General features: G+C 36.6%; 1 protein-coding gene across 5 annotated transcripts in view; it reads right to left on the bottom strand.

Annotated features, from left to right (window-relative positions):
• The window catches only part of DPYD (dihydropyrimidine dehydrogenase), a 349,713-nt gene that overhangs the window by 276,492 nt on the left and 48,784 nt on the right, over positions 1-24,437 (bottom strand). For all 5 annotated transcript variants that reach the window (XM_085586539.1, XM_085586538.1, XM_085586535.1 and 2 more), the window contains exon 3: positions 13,638-13,720. Coding sequence is in view for 4 of the 5 variants with exons in the window: in XM_085586535.1 (XP_085442661.1) it covers positions 13,638-13,720 (83 nt within the window). In the remaining variant the exon portion in view is untranslated. The remainder of the gene's footprint in view (positions 1-13,637; positions 13,721-24,437) is intronic.

Below are 24,437 nucleotides of genomic sequence, written 5' to 3' on the forward strand. Positions count from 1 at the left end.
TAATATCCCAAAATTAAAATGTAAAATCCTTGCAGTGAAATGACATCAAATACATTTCACAAGACAATTGTCGCATACATTCAGTGAGAGTTATTAGCTGGTACATGAAGTCTTGGAATAATTTCCTTTGCACTTCCATCCAACTGTAAGCTTGACGCATTACCTTGGAAGAATGCCACGTTTCCCGCTGTGCTAAACTTACTGAAACAAATAGGAAAGCAGCATTGCTGTGTTACATCCCTGCTTTACTATTGTGTAATTGGACCACACTACAGGAACAGTACTTTATATTACAAACATTGAGTTACCATTATCAACTTGTGGCTTTGTGCTCCCAGCACAAAAGCAATGAATTATTGTTTTACATCAAGAATTAAATGAGTATGATAGAAGACAAAATATTAAGGGAATTTACATTTTAAGGCTCTGTTTTCATTTTTAGTTTTAAAACACAATAAATTTTATGTATTATGACATTGTTATACTAGCAGGAGAAAGAGTAGTTAGCATTGCCAATAGCAAGAAGATTACTCGGACCTTTCCAAATTAGACGTAAAGTCTTCATTCACCCAATGTACCCAAATAGAATAAAGGAATACAGCTTGATCATAGAAGCAGGGAGTTTTACACTTACTGAAACAGATCTATTTCAACTAAGAAAAAGGGGGAAAAAAAATCTGTATAGCACCTGCTGGTTAAATGCCACCCTGTAGTATAAAAGGAAAATCAGGGATTTCATCTGCAACTGGGTGAAGAGTGGGTCTCTCTCTTCTGAGGTGATAACCAGCCTTTCCCTATGATTCTGCCTACAGAAGGATATGTGCCTAGAATGGCTACATCACTAATTGCAGAAGATACCTGAAAATGACTGTGTCTATGAGCAGTGTGGCCTTAAAGCAAAGGGTTTCTACAACAAAACAACCAGCGTTAAACCTGACATAACACTTCCTGAAAAGTGCTTATTTCAGCTCACTTCTAACCTAGTCCTGTAGGCTTGAGCAACCGCCATGGACATGCGTGTCCCCCAGCCTCCCTGTGCCAGCCATGCCAGGGCCAGCATGGAAGCTGGCATGCTCCAGGGGAGCATCCCCCCCTGGCACTCGCACAGCTGGTACCGGCGGCCGGGAGGTGACACCGAGCACCTTACAGGCAGGCCATGACTGAACGCGTGGCTCCACACAGGAGCCATTTGTGCTCCTCTAACTACCAGGGAGAAGCCATGCCACACGCTGCTAATTGTGCAGCTGCACCTCAGCACAGGCTGAAAGATGCACTCAAGAAACATCTTCTGTTCAGGCTACTGCAGCCACATGGCCAGCAGCTCCCAGCCGTGCTCCACAACTCTCTTCAGTGGAACACACTCAGTGGAGCCAGAATCTTTTATAAATATAGAACCATTCATGTTAAAATATTTTTAAACAGCTCTGTATAGTTCTTTAATCACAAGAAGAACAATTCCCACCCCAATTAAATATTTAATCTGAGAAGCCACAAGGGAATATCCTTCAGGACAGAAGAGGGTTAACAGCACCAGCAGTTGCCATGCAAGTAAATTTGCAATGGGAAGACTGAGGGGTGGATACTGTGAGGCACAGCCCAACATGTAACAGCCAGCGTGAGACAAGCAAGCCACTGTAGCTCCCTGGGAACAGAAACTGCTCTGCATGTGCTCAAGTGCATCCTCTCTTCATTAGAAACACACAGATAAGCAAGAAGAGGCACTAGGAAAGCCACTTTTTGCTCAATCAGGAAGATATACAAGGTACGATAAAGAGAAAAATTATTTTCTATTTTTTTTTCTATTTTAAAACACTCCTCAGAGAGTGTTTTCTTGCCTTTTTGGTAATACTGTCAGATGTAAATTTTAAAATATTTTCCTTCATTTGACACATAAACAGTTACAAAGGAAATGCTTGGTTAATACTAATTAATGACCAGAAATGTGGAAAAATCTTCAATAGGCAAAACAGTAGTAAGAAAAGTATTTGTGGTATTAATCAGTACCATTAAACACTACTATTTGATAGTAGTAATAAAAGTAATAGTCATTATAAAGACAGCAGCCATAATGACTTTATTAAATTTAAAAAGTACTATCTATAGTAATAGCAATCCCTAATTTTTAATGTGACAATAGTAGAAATATTAAATCCTATTAAAAATAGGACTTTAAAAAGTAGTCCAATAATTTTAAAATAATTTATTTGTTTTAAAAGATTATTGTATTGTAATGATATCAGATTATAAATCAAATCTTGTAAGTATTCTGATGGAAATCACATTATAATTATTTCCATTACATTACATTCCATATAGAGATCAACTATTAAAATTCATTTGAATGGGTGCAATTCTATGGTAATATTTAGAACAGTTCAGGACTTACTTTACAGAAAATACCATTTTTTTTTCTTCCTGGAGACAAAAAAAAAAACAAAAAAAAAACAAAAAACAACCAACAAATCACAAAAAACACTAATCACCTTAATTTTTGGCATTGGACCAAACCAGAACTAAATGCTGAACAACCTATATACACTAAATACATACAAATTGAAGCCTTCTACAAATGCCTGCTCCACAGAGAACCTTGTCACTGCCAATACTGTGTGCACCTTACAAAGCACACCCCAGATATGCAGTCCTGGGCATTCAAGATGGCAGGAGGTGTTATCAAGAATAGTTTGTCCCTTTATTCTCTAGGACAACTCTTACATTTGTCTCACTCTGTAAGCAGTTTCTTTGTACAAATTGTTGCCTAAGATCCTAAGCTCTAGATGCCTTGAGATTTAGTAGCCTTGCCTTAGGCACTAGCAGTGAAAGCTTCTGGGTTGTTTTGTGAAAAAAATCTAAAGTGGTCTAGGGCTTAAATAGCTGCCCATCAACTTTTCAACAGCAAGCTCCAATGAAACAGATTCCTATGTAAAGTAGGAATCTTTGTTCTGAAGAAATAAGGATGGGAAACTCTTTCTGCTAAATTTCATATTCAATTAGTTAAATGTAAGGTACTGATTCCAGTGTATCTTAACAACTGTCTCACTGAAGAAAATCCAATACATTTTACAGTCTTACTTTCAATAAACAAGTTTATTCCATTAGAACATTAAATTTAGATAATCTTTTCTTGGTCTCCCAAACAGCCTCAAGTAAATAAACAGGATTTAAATTCAGAAGTCCACAGGGGAAGGACAGATTAATTCTGATGGAAGGTAAATATCTAAGGGCACAGCTGGACCCACAGCTTAATCTCTCAAACACCCTCACCCCAACATAAAAAACACTTCACTTCCAGGAAAATGGATGTTTGCTCTTACATCCAAAAACTGCAACAGCCAGTATAACATAAATCTAGAACTCCTGAGAGACAACAAAAAAAGTAAAGTAGCAGTAGCTAATAATAGTCATTATAACCAAGGGGTTCTAAACACATGTCATGGTTTAACCCCAGCCAGCAACTAAGCCTCACCAAGCCACTCATTCACATCCTCCTGATGGAATGAGGAAGAGAATCAGAATGGTAGAAGTGAAACTTTATGGGTTGAGATAAAAGCAGTTTAGTCAGTCAGGGTCAGCTGGCCTGGATGTGTCCCCTCCCAACTCCTTTTGCACTCCCAGCATCCTTGCAGAGGGGTAGAGTAAGGAACAGGAAAGGCTTGACTCTGTGCAAGTGCTGCTCAGAAATAGCTAAAACATCCCTATTTTCAGCACAAATCCAAAACACAGCCCCAGAGCAGCTGCTGTGAAGAAAGCAAACTATCCCACCCAAATCAGCACACCACCATAATCAGAAAAGATAATGATTACCTTGCAACAATGAACATACAGTGGAAGGACACACTACCTAATAATGCAATTTTCAATGAAGATTGGTTTTTTTCCTCAAACCCTTAGCTTTACTTTGTATCCTGAACTCCAAAGAGAATGTGCTCAAAGACACTCATGGCAACAGAAAGTCCAGGGACAACACAAAGGAGGAAAAAAAGATTACACTTTTTCAGGCTTTTGAGAACTACACTAAATGTCTGAAAAGAAATAAGTGCAGATCTATGTAAAACAGCATTTGTAAAGACAGACTGCTTTTTGACTGTAGACAAAACTGTAGGAAATGGCCTTTGTTAAATACATGTGGAATGTGGTACTCTCAGTAGGCTGGCTACAGATTAAACATATGACTTCTAAATAAAACAGCATGAGCTTCAACATCTTCCACTAAAACATCTGACTTCTTTGCCGAAGATGCAACACACTCAGCTTCTGTATACATCCCCAATTTGCAGTATTAGTTTAAAATGATAAAATGCAACCTTCTACCTAAACCATCCAAAACCCTGCGACATAAAATCAAGCATAAATAATCTACAAAAAGCCATGGCTCATAGCAAAACCACCAGAAAAATTTCTTCACTCATATCTGTACTTTTTAAAAAAATTTATATGTCATGAACCAAAACCTTTTTGAAATGTATAAGCTGCTAGTCCATATTGTATACATTGTCTCTCTGGCAATCCAGAACGCATTTTCCTGAATGCTTGTGGTAGCAAAGAACACATTTCAGAAATATTTTCAAACTTCACATTTTAAAAAACAACAAAGAGGGAACCCATGGAATGAACTCCAAATTCTGTAGTGTAATTTTCTACTGGGTTTGCACGAGTGGCTGTTAGTCACTGAAAAGTACGATGCTGCACCCCCTGCACGCCACCTTTGGAGTCTTTGTGGCAAGCCATCTGTCACAGTGGTTTTCAAAATCTCTTTCACCACCAACATCAGACAACATCTCCTGCAGTTTGCTAAAAACCAAATTTTGACTACTATCCAATTCTTTTCTTTAAATCATAAAACTAAATTGTTCAAAGCCAAAAGCAGGCTCTCCTCAGTGGAAGTGACACAAACTAGGTGTTTTTTTCCTCTACCCTCTGAAATATTTCTTATGAATACTACAGACAAATACAGAAACAATGTATTTACCATACTCAGAACAGACCAAAGCATATTTTGGTCACTGTAATACATATAAAAGGGCATATGAGAAACATACAACATTTTATCAAAAATGTTCATATAAGGTGCTTTCTAAAGCACATTTCAGTATATCAACAAAAGTAGCAATTATAATTTAGTTTCCAAATCTGTTAATATTATTTATTTTGCTATTTTGCTCACAATTTTTTTTTCTATATCCATGTATGGGCTTTATACACTATAAGGCATAATTCAAACCTCTGATGTAAAGTAACTGCAAATCTACATTGCCAATTGGAATAGCAAAAAAAAAATGAGTATTGTTTCATATTTGCCATTCAGAAACATCACAAGTGAAAGTTGTATTCATCAGTTTATCCTGGCTAGGTGACTAAAGGAGCATTCAAAGGAAAACAATCTAACTTATCTTGATCTCTTTGCCTGTAACATCTAAATAATCCAGCCTGTCACTGGACCAAAAAAATTATATAATTCATAAATTAAAAATGTAGCAATCAGCTGACAAACTTGGAAATTCATTTCAGTCTTAAAATTTCTGTGGAAAGTACTATGAAGCTGATGTTCAACAGAACAGTCTATCACAATCAAGCCCAAAACAAGGTACTTTATAATTTTCTTGATTTATACTTGAAACAAATATATAAGGCAATGCAGTTACATTCTTTAGTGCAAAAATTAAGCATTATCACTAGTTTCACAAATTTTTCAGTGAGTGACACATATCAGAACCTTTTTATTTTTAATTGCAAAATGAAATATGAAGTTAATTCTCCATAGAAATGACAAAGACAATGCAAGTTCTAATAATTATCCCAAAAATAATTACATTAATGTAATGGGTTCCTATATATGCTTGGTGTTAGAGCTCTGCAGCATCTATCTATAGACAGAAATTATTCCACCGTGGCCAGATCTGAGCAATTCATCTCAGGCTCTCAAAGGGTGGCTAGTGGGTGACTCATAAGTTAGTTAGCCAACAAAGAGCATGGTAAAATTGCATGGGCACAGCTTAACAGTGCCTTGTTAATGCCACTAAACAGCTTCTAGCACATAAGCAGCTTGGTTAGTCATAGCTATCCTCATCCAGGGCAGCCTTGCACTGCGAAGGCATATGGCTAATGCTTCGTCAGTGCAAGTGATGTTGGCAATCTGTTTGATCTGTAATGTAAACTAAGAATGATAGTGAAGTTCTGATTTCAAAATGGCACTCAAAATTAAACTCATATTAGCCACATGGGTTTTCATAATGGAAGTACTATTAAAAGTTCTCAAGTGTTTTAACACTCTACATGCATTTCTATGCAATACCAAACATGACTAGAAACAAGAGCATTTTGCAGCATCTCATCTCCATAAGCCATTAATAATATGGTAAATTTATAAAATTGTGAAGATGCATATATAGAAAATAAATTCCAAGGGGAGTAAGTTAAATATTTCCTAAACTCCACAGCTGTATGGGATTTTTTTTGGGTGGGTTTTTCTTTTGGTATTTTTTGGGGGTTTTTGTTTTCACTCTAAGAACACCTCTGCAGCTAATTTTTTTAGGAAATATTTCTAAGACAAATGCATTCTAAATAAGGGTCTGAATTAATAATCCGGTCAGTAGCTTACCTAATTAATATGTCCTCCATGGTAAAGGGCGTTTGCTTCCTGATGCTGAGATAGATATATCAGAGGAATATGAGCTGGTCACCCCAAGATGCAAAGTGTTGTTGCAGTTTGGAAGCAGCACAACATTTTTGTTAAAGACGCAAGAAGCAGTCACTTGCTTTCCCCAAAAAGCATGCCCAAAGCACCATTCAAGTGATTGCACAGGAGATAAATGTAAATATAGAAGAAAGTAGAAGAGAAATTTGGACTTACTCCCTCAGTACCAAATAAACACATTAACACAATGATGCTATGAAAGTAGCCACTAGACTTAAGTTTGGATAACATCCCTGAGATCACTAATGCCAACCTTTGACTAAACACCACCTTGTCAACTAAACCACAGCACTAAGTGCCACATCCAGTTGTTTCTTAAAACACTTCCAGGGACAGTGACTCCACCACCTCCCTGAGCATCCTGTTGTAATGCTTAACAACCCTTTCAGTGAAAAAAATTCCTCCTGATGTCCAACCTGAACCTTCCCTGGCACAGCTTGAGGCCATGCCCTCTTGTCCTGTCTCTGTCTGCCTGGGAGAAGCGGCCAACCCCCACCTTGCTAAACCCTCCTTGAGGGAGTTGTAGAGAAGGGCAAATTCTCCCCTGAGCCTCCTCCAGACTAAGCCCAGCTCCCTCAGCCTCTCCTCCAGGAGTCTCTCTCCAGCCCTTCCCCAGCTCCGCTGCCCCTCCCCGGCCTGGCTGCAGCCCCTCAGTGCCTGCCCCGGTGACGGGCCCACAGCTGGGCACGGCTCTGAGGTGTGGCCTCAGCAGTGCCGAGTGCAAGGGCACAGTCCCTGCCCTGCTCCTGCTGGCCACACTATTCCTGATACACGCCACGACGGCCCCGGCTTTGGCCCCCTGGGCACACGCTGGCTCATGTTCAGCTGCTCTCAACCAGCGCCTCAGGTCCTTTTCCACTGTGCAGCTTTCCAGACACTCTTCCCCAGCCAGCAGGACCGCAGGGGTTGTTGTGACCCAAGAGCAGGATCCAGCACTCCACGATATTGAACCTCACTCCACTGACCTCAGCTCACAAATCCAGCCTGGCCAGATCCCTCTGCAGAGCCTTCCTGTCCTCCAGCAGATCAACGCTCCCATCCAACCCGGGAGTCTTCCACAAATTTATCCCCTTGACCGGATCATCTATAAAGATACCCACCTGCCTGCTGGATGCAGCAGCATTCCCCAACGCTCTGGGACCAGCTGTGCAGCCAGTTCTTAACCCAGCAAAGGGTGCACCTGTCCAAGCCATGGCTGCCAGCTTCACCAGGAGAATGCTGTAAAGTATGGAAGGCTTTACTGAAGTACAGAACTTTGGAATACTGGAATTCACTTCAAAGGCTTCCACCTCCCCAGAAGGATTTCTTTGAACAATCTCTGGGATATGAATCAGGAAACTCAGAAGCCTTTACTGCTCTTAATTCACCTTCCCTATTTACCTGAGATTGGTCCTATCTCTCAGAACAGTTTAAGAACAATACAGGAAAGAAAAAACACATTTAACATGACATTTTCATTGTCCTTATCCCTTATTCTTCATGTCTATGTTTCTCTAAGTTTAGAGCTCTATGGTGCTTTTTAAAATGGGAAAACCAAGTTGCCTGACTCAAAACCTAAATATGAATCCACATTTGGCAGATCCCAGGCCAAAGCCCTAACAAATTGGTTACTACATATTTTGTAGTTTACACTGCAGACTTGTTTTGTTTACGTGTTTAAATTTCCAGCTTTTACTCTGCAAATAATGAATACTTGTGAAACCTTGGAACTTCTTACACTGCAATTTTCTTGGGTTTTGCCCAGTCATAGAAACTATTTGTCAAATACATCTGAGAGTCTAGACCATATTAAAAGAAGCCTGATTATTACTAACCCCAGCTTGCACAGTTGTCAAGACAACAGTGAATATCATCATTAACAGAAACTGTTTCTAGCAAACTGGAAATCACAGTTGAAGCTTCACTCCCTTGTTAATATTATCTAAAACCATATGCAAATATATGAATGCAAAGGAAAATTCTAAATGAACTTTGGTATCTTTTATACTGATTTAAGCAGATAAGCAAACTTTCCCATTTCAAAGCACGAATGATTATGTTTCAATTTTCCTTTAATAACAAGAAGACTACACAAAAATACTCAGCTTTAATTTTGACTTGCAAAGCTTTCACACATACTCAGTGTTCACAAGACAGACCATCTCCATATCCGCCTACAAGTAGGACCCATTTACGTATTAACACCTCACCAGCCTTGCTGATTGCTCACTGCCTTAACCCACCATGGTGGCTTACCAATTCAATTGGTAAGTAAGCAATCACAACACTAGACTCAGAAAAAGTTTGGTTTGAAATGCTATGGCTTCATTTGTCTGACACCAGGCTCATGAGATGTACACTAGACACAGGTCTAAATCACATAGTAACATATATACAGTGTTCAAAAGCACTCTACCACCTGCTGAGTGGTGACACTCTAAAGGGTTGGGCTGCTGTTGATAATCTGGAGAAATAGGCCTACAGAAACCACATTATAAACAAACAAAAACCAACCAAACCAACCCACCATGAAATCCTGCCCCTGGGGAGGAACAACCCCTGGCACCAGTAGGGGTTGCAAACAACGAGCTGGAAATCAGCTTTGCAGGAAAGGCCTGGGGGTCCTGAAGGACAAGATGAATCATGAGCCAGTCCTTGCAGCAAAGGCCAGCAGCACCTGGGGCTGTGTCAGGTACAGCATTACTTGCAGATTGAGAGTGGAGATTCTTCTCTGCTGCCCAGTTCTGCTCTGGAGTGCTGCATCCTGTGCGGGGTCCCCCAGGCCAAGGGAAACAGGGATGTACAGGAGGGAGCCCAGCAAAGGGGCACTGAGGTGATGAAGGAACTGGAGTGTCTGTCACACGAGGTGAGGCTGACGGACCTGGGGACACGCAGAGCAGAGCAGGCTTGGGGGGGGAAATCTTATCAAAATGTATAAATATATGATGGGAGGAAATAAAGACAACAGAGCCAGATTGTGCTTAGCAGTCCTCAGCAAAAGGGAAAAAAAAACAGGCAAAAGCTGAAGTGGAATTCTGTTGGGGAAAAAAAAAAAGCTGGGGGGGGAAGGTGTTGGCAGCTTTTCGTTTGAGTTTTGCTTTTGTTAAATGTGAGGATGTTTGCCTAGACAGTCTGTGAAACATCCATCCTGGAAGATACGAAAAAACTTTGTTGGACACAGCCCTGAGCAACCTGCTCTACTTGACCCTGCTCTAAGCTGGAAAGATGGTCCAGATCAATGATCTCCAAAGCAGACTATGCATAAGACAAGCCATATCAAAGTGGGAAGAAAATATTTTCTGTGCAATTAATAAATGATTTCTAAAAAAAAACCTAAGTAGACGTACATTTCATCTTTATCTGTCTTTTAAAAAAAAATTTCCATTCTGGTGTGGTTTTTATATAATGCATGTAAAATATTAGTATAGTGACAATACATGTATAAATATACAAATATGGGGGATGCATGTTCAAAAATATTTTGCTGGTATGCAATCAATAAAATGCAGAGACCACATGTTTAGATCTTCAGTCTCCCAATTTCATAAATTCTGATTATCTTCTTGATGATAACAATGAATGCCTGTACACAGAATGAACAGATTCAGCAGGAAAAAATTCCTGCCAGCTGTGTCTGCTGCTTTTTGAAATTTGCCCATTTTAAACCAAGTAACTCATTAAACCTTATTTTAGTAATTTATTAATATCTAATTTGATATTAATAACTGAGTTTGTATTTCTGCCACACTTCTCCAAGTTACCTTATAATTTAATGGTGCAGGGCTATCGTTATTGTTTGCTTAATTTTAAGACTCCTCAAGGCTAGTCTACCCTACTTTCCCAGAGGAATGCTTACTGTAGCAGCCCACATTCTGGTTTCATCACCTATGAAAAGCCTACCAGTGTCAGCACTCAGCTACACCACTTCCTGCTCCTCAAATATTTATCCCCCTCATAGCAGAAAAACCAGTCTAAAAGCTCCTTTAAAATTCTAGATGAAACTTTACTGATGATTCGGATCCAGATTTTTCTCAGTGATTATGTATTAAAAACAAATTGAGCTTTGTTTAACAAAATAGCAATGCTTTTACTTATACAACCTGGCATTATAGGTTTATAGCTATATTTTTCTGCCAAGTTACTACATAAAATATCCAATTAATTTATCATATACACATTCAAGGTAAGCAAGCAATAGTTTGTCCATTTATAAGCTCCAATTCAAAAAACTAATGGATTTTTATTGTTTACTTCTGCTTTGCAGCTGCATTAAAATACAGTAATAAATAAAATATTTGGAGTACATTAACCAAATAAGTAAAACATTAACTGAATTGAATTCTTTATGGATTTTATGTGCAATCACAAGTAAACCAAATTCTTAGAATACCACTCTTTATATACTGAATAATGGCAAACTACTATCAGCTCATTATCTCATTCAAAATCTAAAATAAGTGTAAAGTAGAAGTAGAGAAAGTTCATAGGCTTTGTCATAATTTCAAAACACGTCAGAAAGTTTATTTTGCATATGTCTATATACATAAACAAGAAAGATAATTTTCATGTAGTCCTCAATTTGAATACTGAAGAGCTGGAAACAGAACAAGACCCTTCTTGGATATTAGTATTTGTTTATGCAGAGCACAGTGATACTCATAGACTAGAAGTGCATGAAACCCTTATTAAAACTGGCCATTTTTCTCAAGGATGAAGTTAAAATGGAAGGTCTCGTTCCAAACAGGAGCACTGGGAAAAAGTGTTCATTGTCTTTCTCATCTGGCAGACCAGTAATACCACTCTGGGAAATCAGAGAGGATTTGGGCAGACTGCCCACTCAACTAAAGGCTCATCTGAGATCCACATATATCCACTTAGCTATCCAACTAGGATTTTTTTGTTGCTGTTGCTTTCATGCCCACATGATTTTAGTGCTTTTGTGCAATGTGCAACCCTCTCCACGAGCTTCCCTTACCCAAAGCAGGCAGGTACCTCATAATACTGAAGACAGCAAATCTATGTCTCCAATGCCTGGTCCAATGTCCACTCTTGTTATGGAAAGGAAAAGTGAACTTGACTCTGTAGAAATGTACCATCTGAATTACACAGGTACAGATAATCCTGGGATCCAAACAGAAAAATGCAGCCACCCATAAGTGAGGTGACTATAGAGCAGTTGAAAGAACCACACAGCCTAAAACAAGTGTATTTTACACATATTTAGAAATATATGTACACCTACATGCAGATACCTTTCTAAATTAACATTTTGCACCTTTCATGAGGCACTTCAGTATTATAAAAACACATAACAGTATAAATTTAGTAAGGCAGGTATTTTCTTTATCTTAAAATAAAAAAGCAACTCGGGAAACAACCAACCATATAATACTGACTGCAATTAAGAGAATTCCAGCACTGCACAATATCTGTCACTCTTCACAATCAATAACTATTTCTCAGAATGGCTTGAACAATAGCAAAAATAGCCAGGATACAAATTTATGAGATAGTAAAGTGCTTGTGCACAGCAAAGAACCACAAGAATCTTCTAAACAGGCTTTGTAACAGAAATATGACCTTTGAAATGCCAAAGCTCCCCCTGCTATTTAATGTTGATCACCAAAGAGCTGTCAGCTCCCAAGTTTTTAAAACATTATCCCTGCTGAGTCATGTATTGCAAAACATCACAAACCTGAACACTGCTACAGGACAGCAGGAACTTGAAATCAAATTTGTTAGAAATACTAAAGGTAGCTTTTTCATTTGCCAAAAAGTCCCCTAATCTTTATCTTAAATCACTTTCCATTTACTGACACTACATGCAAGATTTATGTACACAGATGACTGACCACACCGGGAGAAAACCCTAAACATATTACAGTTATTTGCAGCACTGGTAGTTGAAATGTTCAGAATACTTGTAGGTAAGGATACCTTTTCAAAAAGTCAGTGTACATGAGATGAGCATCGTGAACGTAAGTCATGCAAATCAAGTCATTCACACACATCCATAAATTTAAATGGATAACGGACACAGTCAAAGCAAATAGGTGTATTTATTTTTTCAAGTAGATTCTTAGGGGGACAGTTGTTTTTTGTTTTTATTTTTTACTGTACTACTTCAAGTGTAAGAAGTTACCCTGATGTCAGGCAAATGAGATGAAACACTATGCTTGCATCATTATATTTTACTATTCAATTTCAAAACCTTTAAAAGTGAAGCTTATATAATTTTCTGATTCACAGATAATACTATAAATAACATCTTCCTGATTATTCAGTAAATTAGTTTAGAAAAACTTACCACCTTCCTGCATAGTAATCACTCCCTTTTCCAGGCACTGTATCTGGCAGGACTTTGGAGTCCTGTACCAGATACTCTGCAGTGCAAATAAAGATGGCAGAAAATTCATCTTCTGGCTAATTTTAACCTCCTCTAATAAATATTAAGTGCAACAATATGATGATACTAAACAAAATATACATCTCTACAACACATAAATGACCAGACAGATTCTTACATTCCATTATAAAAACCAAAATCACATAATTTTGGTGTTAAAATTAGAGTACACACAAACTACATGTATAAAAATCAAAATCAATTTAAAGCAAATACAGGTTTGTTCAGACACCATTGTACAATTGCTTTAACACTTACAGAATTTAGATGAACAATATTTTCATTCACTCACAGTTTAGTATAAATATAAAGCAAGGCACCCCTTAAGCATTTTAAATAACAAATTAAACATTTACATTTTTTACTGTGCAGTCAGGCTTAACATTTATGCAGCTTCAAAACCAAAGTACAGCCTCAAGGGAAGCCTCTCCACTGACAAATTAATACCTTAGAGAATAGAGCTGAATGGTGGCAATGAACTCATTTGTTCCCCCAATAATGAAGAATGACTCTTTCTTTACCACATCTGTGACTGTTGCTATGGTGACCCAGACTTACCTCATTGCTTCTCGAAGTGCTCCTCGCTCACTGAGAGTCGTGTGCTTGATGTCATCAAAATTATTTTCCAGTTTCTCACAGTTCTGCAACAAATGGACATGTAAGGTTCTTAAACAGTTCATTGTACAAGTATTAACAGTATTCAGCATCACGCAAACAAAACTGATTTATATTATATTAATTCAAATTATGCATTCTGTTTTAATTACATAGGAGTCATTAAAAAGACATTGAGAACTCAGAATTAAAGTAAACATGAATCTTATTATGTGGTTGTCATGGAAATCGTCTTATAAATTTTCCATAACGAAATTTATAGAAGTTTTACTTTTTATTCTTTAATGTTTTTTTCATTTACCTCTGTGTACTACGACTTATCATTTCTCTCTACAATGCTACTATAGCACACAGGAGAACAGAAACCTAAATGAGCATTTTTATTATTATTATTATAAAAGTTATAAATTTTGTCCCAACAAAACAGGCAGTGTTGTTGTAACAAACCAGTCATATTTAATTCCTATTTAATTTTTAAAACATAACAGAAATTGAAAAGTCTAATTGTTTACAGACATCTCAGCTACAATGTTTCTTCCAGATTAGCGCTGACCAATATTTCTAAAAGTAATATGAAGCCAACAATTTTGTCACAATAAATGAAGTAAAACTTTGATGTATTCTGTAAATTATTACTAAATGTGTGACTGGCTCCATTACTTCAGAGCACTGATGCTTCTCTTCTGCTGCCACAAAGACAGTAAAATTGATTCAGAAGATGCTGGAAAGTGCAGTAATTTGTGTCTGTACAAAGTGAGTCTGAAATACCAGTGAACAAGAATTCTCTAATCATCTGCATCTTCCATAGGATTTTTATGTTCTCTTGAGGCTTCATCAATACAGGAGGCTTTTAGGTTATCCCTGTTCTTCCAACAACTTTCTCCATTACCAAAAGTTACCTCTGGGAGGCATAATTTTGCCATATGGGTTTAAAAGAAACAAGTTGCAAGCAAAATAGTTCCTACTGCTAACAACCTCAAAGGCAGGATTGCCAGGCTGTATATGTAGCCATAATTTTAAAGAAATTATGGGTGCTATTATTTGGTCATATTGCTTTCACAGTATTTAATAAATGAATTAATTTTAAGACCACATCTTAAAACTAGTTATAAAGACAATAAGAGTTATCTATTGTTTTTTTTCTTATTTGCATTGATTCTTTACTTTTATAATTACATTCAATCTGAGGCTATAAAAGCATTACTGAAAAGAAAATTATTAGATTCTTATAAATGACCTAGCAAGGTATTTTTGCTTGTCCAATTAAGATTTAAACTATCATTATTTTTAGATAAGATTATAGATCTTTTAATACAATGTTTTAATGCTTTTACAATACATTTATGAGCAGAAAAATTAACAGAGTTACGCATATTTGGACCTTTTGACATCTTTTTCCTCCTTTGTAAAAACTACGCATGTCACAGTAAGTCTTGTCCCACAATTAAAGTGATTTGTTTGTTTATATTACAATAAGTTGTCCTTTGTATAGCAAAATCATACTTGAGTCCAAGGGATTGAAAAAGAAATATGGAAGCTATACAATGAAGTATTCCATTAATCAGATCAGCATACACTGATCTTCAGCTTTAAGCACATACAGGCAAGCTAGTAATTTAAAATATATAAAAGAAATCCAAATCAACAATACTAATTAATGAAGGATTGTCAATTCATCAATACTAAGATGCTAGTAACTATGCATGCAAAATAAAACCTCCCATCCTCCAGGAAAATAGAAATCAGAGGAAACAAAATTTGGAATATTGCTCCAAGTGCCTATGTTTTAACAATCCTGTGTCACCAGCACCTCACAACAGGTCCAAAAAATCTGAGCATCACACAATTCATTCTTGACCTTGTGTGATAAAGCATGTAAAAATAACAGACTATCCAAAGCACAACTAACTCATCTCAAGACTTAAGTTAAAATAATTGGTCCTGTCCATATAGAAAATGCTGAAGTAAATAGCAACTGAAGTAAGTTCAGTTGCTATTTGTCTATATAGACCATACTGTGTTAATTGGCTGAAGGACAACAAAAGTGGCCCATATCTAAAGAGAACGCTGTGATCATTTAGTCTTACACACAAAATACTCCATCTCAACTATACACCCAATATAAAAATGACCAGATAACCCAGAACAAAAAAAGAAAACAAAATTACTGACTAAAAGAATAGATGCTGTACCAATTCACTTGGCAAGAAGATGAACTTACTTCTACCATTTCTGAGAATTGTTTTTGGACAGTATCTTTCTCAGCTACTTTCAGCCAAATAGCTCTCATGTAAGGTACAGTAGTTGGAGAGCAAACCATAGAGTCATTAGAAGAAAATTAGCTAAAAACTGAGCCAGAAGGAAACTCATGAAGGAGAATTACCTCATAGGACCATGTCATCAGTTACTGCATTTGTACTGAACAGGAGAGTAAGCAACTGCTGAGCATAGCCACTGCTTTTCCACTCATGCAAGCATGCTTGATCATCTCAGAGGAAGGAGAAAAGGGTGTCTGAAATATAAGTGTAGCTACAGGTGCATAGATGGCACTTCATGTGTCTGAGTGTCAGCTTCCATGCAATATTGTATATCATCTGAAAGGATATCAGTTTCTGAGAAAGACTTGAGATAAAATTTTAAGCATAAGAATACTCTGAAGAATATGTCTGGGAAATGAGGAAACTTCAGTAGACCATGACCAGGGTGAGTTTTACATTCTGAAGTATTAAATCAGTAGCAAAAACTGAGCTCATTTGATTATCCATGCTACCAAATAATTTATATGTATAAGCATATTGCATATGTATATTGCATAGGGTATTTTGGCCCATAATACGTTACAATATATTTAAGTCTAATGAGCAATTCAAACCCAAGGAGTTTCATTTTGACCAGCAGCCAAAGTAAAAAAATCAAAATGCAAGCAATCAAAACATTGCTTTTGTTGGCTCACTGCCAAGTGATTTTTTTGTGGGTATAGATACAGTCTAGAAGTTTCAACTCTCTGATTCAATAATTGTATAGGAGTCTATATGTTATTGCTGTTGGCAGATCTATAGTTCTGCACAATACTAAATTAAATATCACCCTTGAGAAGTTTGGGAGAAGAAAAAGAACAGAGTTGCAATTAGGGACATGGTCACCAGAAGTCAAAACACCATTACACAGAAAAAACCCACAAAAGTCTAAATACTGCTTCTTATAGGGTTCTAGGATAAATACTTAGAATTCTTTTAGTGTACTAAAAAGCAAGAGCAGGAAGCAAGTATTTATATTTTATCTATAAATAAATGGCTTATTTATCATATGAGATCTTAAGCTTCATGACAACTAGTTAAAAATGGAGATGTGGACTGGATATTCACAACTATCTGTGGCATGACACACAGCAGATGGGTAAAATGTATAATCATAAATGAGAAGGATGAATAATGAGTGTATGAAGATGGGGAAGAAGGAAGATTAATGAACAAGCTGAAAAGCCTTTCCTCTCATAACCATGAAAATATTACTTTTTCCTGCTACAATTTCTGTTAATAAAATAAACTGCAAGCTTTGGGAGCAAAGACTATGTGCTCACAATTCTATATTTTCAGTTGTTTGAAGTAACAAGTCCAAAGTACTCTGACACTGGCCATCAAGTAAGAATAGAAATAAAGAAACCCTCAAGTTTTAAATAAAAACCTAGGATATTCTGGCAAAAGTGAAGTCACACTTTTTAAAACCCATCCCTCAACATTCATCAGCTTAGCTTTCTTGCCTATGTTTCTGTCTTGGATGAAAAAGGCCTCTTTGTTGACTTATTGGAAAGGGAATTCTTCATTTGGCCCCTTGAGTCAAATGAAGAACTTGGCAGAAGTAACTCAGAAACCAACAGCAGTCTATTGCCTAGTGTCACCACTGAGGATGTCCCTAAATGACAAAAGCACTGCTGCCTCTGCTCTGCCACAACAGGAGTAAGAGTCAGTCTTGGCAGACCGTAACTCAAACTTGCCCATTCTGTCATCTAGTAGGGCTAAATATGACCCCACTCCCATTGAAATCAACCATAAATCTTCCAAGCATCAGAACAAGAGTGGACTCACACTAAGCCATATCCTGCTATTTTAAATCTATCCTGAAATTCTTCACAGAAGACTTTCAAAATTACAGATTATTTCTCTACACACATTTTGAGATAGTTCAGAAATAAAAATCTTTGGTAGTGACAACAGTGTAAGACCTATTCTAAGGCAGCCTGCACCAATGAAGTTGAGTAGATCTCTTATCCTTCTTGATACACTGCCAAATTAAAAGCCCTACTTGAAATACCATCTCTCTTCTGTGAAAGAGGTTTTTAAGGTTAGTACTATGATTGTTGAATTCTCAGAATTCATTGCTTCTGCATGGTTTTAGAAAATTTTCTTCCAAAGTTTGAGTAAATCTTACACTTTTAACATCAAATTTCCTGAGTATTAAACCTAAGGAATTAACAGCAATTGAAAGACAAGAGCTCTTGCCTATTCAGCTCAAATTTACTATTACTACTAATGCTAAAACAAATCCATTTTTCCCATTTTCTTTTTTATAATCCATGAGAAAGATTCCAAGAGTATGTTGTGTCAGTTTCCTACTGTTTAAGCAGACAAATTTAATTTATTAATTTATTACGTGTATTTGTACCTATATTTCTGAGTCCTTAAAATGAGAGAAGCTAGTCCAAATTCTGAAGGATTCACTAGCTTACTCTGATACTTTAACTCATTATGCTTAAGGAGGTAGGTTCCAACAACAAATTATCAAAACTACTGAGGACCTACAAAATCTTCTGTAAATATCTACATCCAGGACATTACAGCAGAAAGATTCTCAAGTTTTGGTCCAAAAAGTCCTTAGAACTTCAAATTCCACATATGCCACAAGGGTGACCACATCAGCTAGCTCTTTTGAAAATGTTGGCCATACTGTAGAAGTGACCTCCTTTAACAAAATAGTAACAAAAAAGCTGCCTATATTTGGGGGACTGTGTAGAAAAGTGTAGAACACTGATTTTCATATTGATCTTCTTATTGATAGATATGAAGTGTTAACACAAATAATCACTTATTCCAGAAATGTGAATTATTTCATCAGCAGAAAACTTCAGAAATAACTAACTTGTGGTTTATAAACCTAAAGCAACACTATAATAGTAATCCAAACTGTAATATACTGCTGCAAGGATAATTATTAAGGGAAAACACAGCTGACATTTTCTGATTTATACACACAATCAGAGATGGAGTCCAAGGACTGTGACATAATTATCTTCATGCTAACAATTTTTGTAAATCTCTTGACAGAATTTTAGCTAATTTTAAAATGCCTTCTGAAGATTAGCACTTAAAACTGTTGGGGAAAATAGCACAATTTATTAGCAAGGGTATAATTGTAAACCTTCCAAATACTCATTGTGAATATCATTTAGACAGTAACTCCTGCTTTAGCAGCTGGTATATAAGACTCCAGTTTATGGAATCTTGAAACAACAGAGAGAGTAGAATCTAATTAAACAGGCTTACATGCCAAAGAAAAATATTAAAAACAGACTAATAGTCAATTGTTATGAATTTGAAATAGCACATCTTCTTTTGATGTGAACTGTGCTTTATTTCAATGAAACCTAAACATTCTTAGCAGACTCCTCTCTTGATTTGGAACAGACTGTCTTTCTATACTGAAACAACACAAAAAGCTAAATGATTCCATTGATCTTCTTCTCAATGACTTAAGCTCCCATCTGCTATAGGGTAAAATGACTTACATACATTGCATTTATTCTAATGTTATTCAAGAGCCAATAGCTGTATTCCATACAGGAAGCCTCCTGAAACTGTCTTCATACTGAGCAACTAAACAAAACTGATGCCATTTGCCAGAGGGCCTTACCTAAAGAGCAATCTTAAAAACTAACACATAAAAGGACTGTTTGATCATACCTGCAACATATTATCATCTTTGCAATGTCTGCTTACTAAATTCCTTCTTCCTATTTGCTGTGACTCATTCTCAAGTGGTTCTTTTTCAAAAAGGGGGGAAAGAGCAGCTTTAAACTGCTAACTGACCAGTTGTTCTCAAAGGAAAAACATATCTTTAAAAAAAAAAATGTAAAATACAGACATATTCCTAATATCTGCAGAAAGTATATTGAGCCCTCAGGTATTTACATAACATTTGACTGCATGCCATTCATAATACAAGAATATTTGTTATAACATTTTTTTTCATTATGTGATACAGCTACATTGTCCAGACAAGGTCTTAGGAAAGTATAAGTATTAGTACATCCAAAAAAACAGACTTCCAACAGAAATCTAGCCTAAGTGTTAGTAATAAAATAAGAACCAATAGCAAAATCACTACATAGAATTGTGGCATGCTTTAATCAATGCCTCATTAGCATAACCATGTTAATTTTCTCAAGATTTTTTTAGCAGTAAATTTAAGACACTAAAAATAGCACACAGGCAAACTCAAGAACAAGTATCACATTTTCTCCACAAACAGGAATATATTGTTAATACAGGATTGATACCAGAAAATACTGATGCATGTACTGATTTCCAGAACTGCCAGTGTGGAGTTTTGGTAATAATTATTACAAAAATACTACAGTTAAAACAATTGTAAATTCTTAAATGAAAGCAGACAATTTGGGATTTTTTTTAACTTTTCCCAGTTTAAAGTATGGCACATTTAATCCTTAAAGATAGGTAATCATACAGAAGTTAATTACTTGTTAAACATAGTTAACACTTTCGTCTGCAATTTTACTGGGACTGTGAAAGATGTTCAGTGCAGAGATGGCATTCTGCTAACTTCCTTTTCATGCTGCTTCATGCAGAAATTTCAAGTGGCAAATTTATCACAGTCTTCATGTTCACATAAGGGTATAGTATCTTGCTTGAATTCAACCTGCTGTAGTCAGAGCAGATGCAGACACCACGTGTTTTGGCAATGGATAACACATCAGATAGTAGTGATACACGGAGGGTGAGAAAAAACATTCTGAAAGGACCAAGCATGCAACAAAAAAATCGTAGACTGAGGAACTCAGAAGAATAAAGAGCTACAAAAGATATGCAAGAAACCAGAGGCACAGCTGGAAATAATAATAATGGAGCAGAGAACACAGGTGATGCCACTAACTAGGTAGGACAATTTATAATGCTCCTTTCTCTTGTGACTCAGCTTTAAAAGAGAGAAAAAATGTTCAGGGAAAAAAAAAAAAAAAGAAAACCTTTGCCTCCCACATTTCTTTCTCTTTGAAAAACAAATGTTAAACTTAATCAGCAGATGAATAGAAGACTTGGCAACAAACTACTGGTCTGCCTGCATCTGAAGGGACAGTTGCATGACTGCTTCCCTTTACGGGACAGGGTTCTGTAGCAGAGAACAATACACATCATGAATATCAAAAGCTTCATCTAAACACTGTTTCTTTTTTAATATAGTTGTAGTCCTGCTTTTTCCTCTTGGAGAGCCTGGTATTCTCAACATGAATTTACAATCTAATTCTTTAAGAGCATTAAGTTTAAATAAAGAGACACAGGTTCTTCACAGAATTTCTAAATATACTATTTCTACTTGATAGTGAAAATATAACTAATGACTAAGAAAAAAAAATCCCAAATGCTATACTCCCTTCCACTCCTATTACTTCCACATACCTCAACCCTGCTTGCTCTTCCCCTGGGATTCTTTACTCTGCTTAGATAAATATTCCCTTGACTCATTCAGATTAAACAAAATGAGACTATGCAGGTAGAGACCAGACTCATATTGAGAATTAACATTTACAGAGCTCATAACCTGGGAAAAAAGGAAGAATCTTTAAAATGTAGGTAGAACTGTACTCCTACAGAACAGATTATGTTCTTGACCTTCAACAAAGACTATAAGGAAAAACATACCCAAAAGCCCTTGGTTCTTTTAGAACCAAAATGATCAAGAATTGAAGGAATTAACCCCATGTATTTGAAAGTACTAACTTAGAAGATACCTCTTATTTTTCATGCATAGCTAAAGAATAATCTAATATGAAAGCTTTTTTAAAGATAAATTTACTATTAAATGCTTAAACACCATCCTGAAACAGTATGGTCCTGCCTTATGTAGTGGAATAAAAGCAAATTATATGTAACAAGCTTGCTTCCTCAGCCCAGGATGCCACCTCTCGTCTCCTACATTGCACATTTTATTGTCCAACAGCAGTATTTTTCAGATAGAAAATTCTTTGTCGTGGCCTTTCATTGTGCTGTTGCCTCAGTATTTAACAAAAGTAAATAAATTTTTCTCCCAACCAGTTCTGCAGAAGCTAATCTTCTTCCACCATTTCTCGTGGTTTCACATAAGAGTCTTGCCAAAACACCTAGGTTTGGGAGGGGTAGAGTTAATTTTCTTCACAGCAGCTGCTTGGGGCTGTGTTTTGGATTTGTGCTGAAAACAGTGTTGATAACACAGGGATGTTTCAGCTATTGCTGAGCAGCATTTACTCAGCATCAAGACCCCAAGCAAGGATGCTGGGAGTGCACAAGGATTTGGGAGGGGACAAAGCTGCCCCCAGCTGCCCAGAGGCATATCCCAGTCCATATGCTCAGCACATAAAGCTGGGGGAAAGAGAAGAGGGGAGGTCCAGAGTGGTTACTCTCTGCAATATGGTTGAGTAGGCATGGCAGTATGTAGCTGAAGGTTGGAGGTCATCAACTTTTGGTTGGAGGTCTTTTCCAACTTTATTTATTCCGTGATGGTGTTTATCTTCCCAAGTCCCCATTGTGTGCAATGGGGCCAGGCTTTCCTGGAGGTGGCTGAACACCTGCCTGCCACAGGAAGTATTGAATGAATTCCTCACTTTGCTTGCATGTGCAGCTTCTGCTTTATCTACTCAACTGTCCATGTCTCAGCCCAGAAGCTTTCTCACTTTTACCCTTCTGATTGTCTCCCTCATCCCACTGCAGGATGAGAAAGTGGCTATGGTGCTTAGCTGCCATCTGGGGTTAAACCACAACAGCAAGGTCATGCCAAGGTCCTTGTCTCCTAACCTTACAGATCACATCTTAGATCGCATCTTTCTATTGCCAGTTTTAGAAACACATGCACCACCCCCTTCCACATACTACTTGCTAAATTGTGTGCTCCTAATTCTCTCCAATATCTAAAAGACTTTCATAAAATAGTACATAATATGACTTTATAGAAGATAAATTACAGCTTATTTTTTTTTCTGAAGATACGTGATTTGTCAACTCACTTATATATCTTCCCCTGCATGTCTCCTGTCACCTTCAGATACTTCTGAGTTAACACACAGTTAAGAACTTAAGAGCTGAGGTAACATTTTGTTGGGTGTTTGCAAATGGTGCCCACAGCTAACAAATGAACTCCATATTTTTTTATTATTATTATTTTATAATTATTTAATTATCTGTCTGGTAGAAGGAGTGGGAAAAATCCCATCCTCTGTCTACTTGACTTAGGAGATCAAAACAGCAACATGTGAAATACTTCAGCGTTGTGAGTGAAACAATTCCACAAAAAATATTAAGATATCATCAGGTATCTGACCAGGTAAATTATCCAGAGGAGAGTATATACACTTATATTCTGGGTTACTGTGTTATCAAAAATTACCATCAGTATCACATTGCTACTTAAGTAACAGTGCCTTATATAGTAGCAATGAAACAAAATATGAAACTGAGACTAAATTTCCTCAGAGGAATAATTGGGAATATTCAATTCACTTGAGAAGTGTCTATCCAAGTAAAAGAAATAAGTACTAGAAAAAAGACTGCAGACAGTAAACCACAACCCTTGCATCAAGACTTTGGTGCAGCTGTGTCACATGTCTTAGCATTGTTTTTCAGATTTTCCATCACTATCATAGCTAATGAAAACCTGAAGAATAAAAATAGCAATAATTAAATAATTTTATAATAAATATTGTAATAATTAAATACTTGTATAATAATATTAATGATAATAATAATAAAAATAATCTGAAGTTCATTCACAAAGTATGGATACCATATGCAAACACCCAACAAAATGTTACCTCAGCTCTTAAGTTTTTAACTGTATGTTAACTCAGAAGTAACTGTAGGTGCCAGAAGAAGATACATAAGTGACAAATCACATATCTTTGGGCAAAAAAATAGGCTGTAATTTCTCTTCTATTTCCATTTTCTTTGAGATTCAAAACACATGTCCTTTTGCTGAGATGTCCAGAAAAGCCAAGTATTTAAGCACATTTTATATTAATTGCCATCTAAAATAGCTAAATCAGCTATTCTGATTTAGACTTTTCTAAAATCTTTCTGTTTTCAAAATACTATATAGAAAAAAGATTGTGCAAAAACTACTATAATTACATGCATCCCTTACCGTGCTTAGTAATGACTAGTATCTCAAACCTTATTGCAAAAGACACAGTAAGACAGCGACCTCAGACTCTGTAATATACACAGTCAGAAAAAACAAATGGAAGTGGAAAATAAAAAAAAGGAAAGCATGAATAAGAATGCAGAAAGACTCACAAAGCTGTTTAATAGTCAACACAACTATAGCTTTAAATATCATGCATCAAGACAAGTTAGTCAAAACAAAAGCTTACACTCACTGCTGAGAAAGTTAAGTCTTGGTGGGGACAGTGTGGGAAAGAAACAACAAAGTAGGACAGTATGAACACTTAAAATGCCTTTTCCCTCTCCAGAAAAATTTCAGAAA

Source organism: Lonchura striata, chromosome 8 (genome assembly GCF_050655825.1).
Source record: "Lonchura striata isolate lonStrDom1 chromosome 8, ASM5065582v1, whole genome shotgun sequence".
Lineage (NCBI taxonomy): Eukaryota > Metazoa > Chordata > Aves > Passeriformes > Estrildidae > Lonchura > Lonchura striata.